At 41.8% G+C, this 2,470-nt stretch overlaps 1 protein-coding gene across 1 annotated transcript; it reads right to left on the reverse strand.

The window, feature by feature from the left end:
• Positions 1-332: 332 nt before the first annotated feature.
• On the reverse strand, positions 333-1,493 carry gja8b (gap junction protein alpha 8 paralog b). Its single transcript, XM_063010909.1, has one exon. It carries the CDS (start codon positions 1,491-1,493, stop codon positions 333-335), a length of 1,161 nt encoding a protein of 386 aa, XP_062866979.1.
• Between the last annotated feature and the right edge of the window lie 977 nt (positions 1,494-2,470).

Genomic DNA, 2,470 nt, shown 5'->3' on the forward strand with positions numbered 1-2,470 from the left:
ATAATAGCAGTAAAGCATACATATACAGATCTAATAAAAAAATGTAAACAATATTTAATTAATCGTAATTTAAAATAAAAATTGGGATAGAAAATGTTTAAGTACAGTACTTTCATGAAACATAAAAATGCCAGTATTTATTCATTACTATATGGACCCTTTTTGGAATTAAAGTTTGGTATGCGTTTTGAATAAATGTAATTCAATTATAATTAACTAAAATAATGCTTAATGAAAGAAAAAACCTTTTTTAAAATTCCAAACTGATGTTCTGTCAGTCGTCATTTCTATTAATGTATTTCTAATTAATTTCTTTATACAGTATAATTTGTTTATACCGTCAAGTCATCTGACCTTGCTCTGCTGCTGGCCTTGCTCAGACTACTGAGAGGTCTCATGTCTTCTATTGTCTCACTGGCTTCCACGTCTCCTTCCACCAGCATTTCGTCCTCATTCACCTGAATAGTGCTGATAGCTCTGCTCGGTTCCACCATGGTTGTCTGTACATAAGAGGGTAATGTCTCATCATATGCCTTCGACAAGTCTTCCCTTGGCGCAGTTGTTTCATCTGTCTTTCCCACAAAAGACTCATAACAGGTAGGAAGCCTCCCAGTCTCAATGCCAACCACTTCACTCATGGGAAAGAAATGTGAAGTGGTTTTGTCCTCGTCCAGCAACTTGTAACCTTTTGATTTTTGGATGGCCATGGAGTGCAGCTTCTCTCCTGCCCCAGGTCCTTCAATTTGCGACCTGGCTGGCTTGCGGAAGACAAGGTGAATCTTCTTGAGACCGAGGTGGCTTATTTCTACAAAGTTGAGGAAAAGCGAGACGCAAGCCACTGCCAACATGAAAATAATGAAGACTGTCTTTTCAGTAGGTCTAGAGACAAAGCAGTCAACGGTGTTTGGGCAAGGCCAACGGCTGCACTTGTATAGAGGTAGGATGCGAAAGCCATAGAGAAAGTACTGACCTACAACAAAGCCCACCTCAAAGAGTGTTTTGAAGATTATGTGACAGATGTAGGTTCTGAGAAGTGTGCCTTCCAGGCGGAACTTCTTGCTGCCTTTGGTGCTGGTCTCTTTTGGTGTACGAATGCTGCCCTGGTCAGGTGCGAGCAGTAGCCGCTCCTCACTGGTCTCCTGCTGCTGGCTCAGCTCAGCCTCCTCGCGCTCTTTGCGCTTTTCCTCCATGTGGACATGGTGCACGGCATGGCCCACATACACAAGCGATGGCGTGGAGACAAAGATAATCTGCAAAACCCACAGGCGGATGTGGGAAATAGGGAAAGCCTCATCGTAGCAAACGTTCTCACAACCCGGTTGCTGTGTGTTGCACACGTAATCCGACTGCTCGTCGCCCCATACGAACTCGGCCGCAGTACCCAGGATCAAGATGCGAAAGATGAAGAGCACAGTCAGCCACACCCTGCCAATCACTGTAGAGTGCTCGTTGACTTCCTCAAGGATGTTGCCCAAGAAACTCCAATCACCCATGATCAATGATCGTCACTGTAAACCGCAAAACAACACTGATAATGAGTCACTGGAGGCCTATAAGGGTAAAAAGTTAACTCTGCATCAAACCTATGGTGGGCGCACTAGAACGTTACTGTTTTTGAATAATGCATCATGCCAACTAACAAATAAAAGACTTCTTTAAAGCCCTAAACATTTAGAAAGTCTTAAAACATCTTCAAAATGTTATGGATATGAACTATTACAACATATTAATCCCCCATTCTTAAAAAGCTACAAGTCCAAAATTAACAATTAATGCAAAAGACAAAGTTTAAATCCCAAAACTATCAGAACACCAAAAACTGCCAACAGTACAAATAATTACACAAGTTAATAACTTTAAAATAGCACAAATATAAGCAGTAATAGATTGGAATCAAATGGGCAACTTGCCACAGTGAGAGCTCCAAAGTGATCGTATTCCCCCTTCTCTCGACGCCCTGCAATATGAAGTGAACTTTTTTGCAATTCACTTCCCACCTAAGGCCCCCACTTCTTGACGCATCACTGAGCAGAAGTGAATGAATCCAATTTGATGGTTGGTTTTTACTTCGCTGCAATATTTAAGCTAGGAGCCAGACACCCTTTATTCAGGTGGCGACCATCAGTGACCGATAGAACAATAGACACCATCAACACAAACGGGTATATGTCTGACTCCACTTTTAGAAATGAAAGATGTTTTAGTAGTGTAACGAATATTTATTAATATATATATTTTAATTGCCTATTTTACCACTTCTTCATCCTGGTCAGGGTCACGGTGGGTCTGATTTATTGGACAAAAGGCAGGAAACTCCCCAGACAGGTCACCAGTCCATCACAGGACATACAGACAGACAGACACACACACACACTTAAGACAATTTTAGTAGCTCCAATTGGTCTGCCTGCATGTCTTTGGACTTGTTAGAGGAAACCAGAGCATTTAGAGGAAACCCATGTGGACACAG

The sequence above is a fragment of the Trichomycterus rosablanca genome, chromosome 15 (assembly GCF_030014385.1).
Source record: "Trichomycterus rosablanca isolate fTriRos1 chromosome 15, fTriRos1.hap1, whole genome shotgun sequence".
Lineage (NCBI taxonomy): Eukaryota > Metazoa > Chordata > Actinopteri > Siluriformes > Trichomycteridae > Trichomycterus > Trichomycterus rosablanca.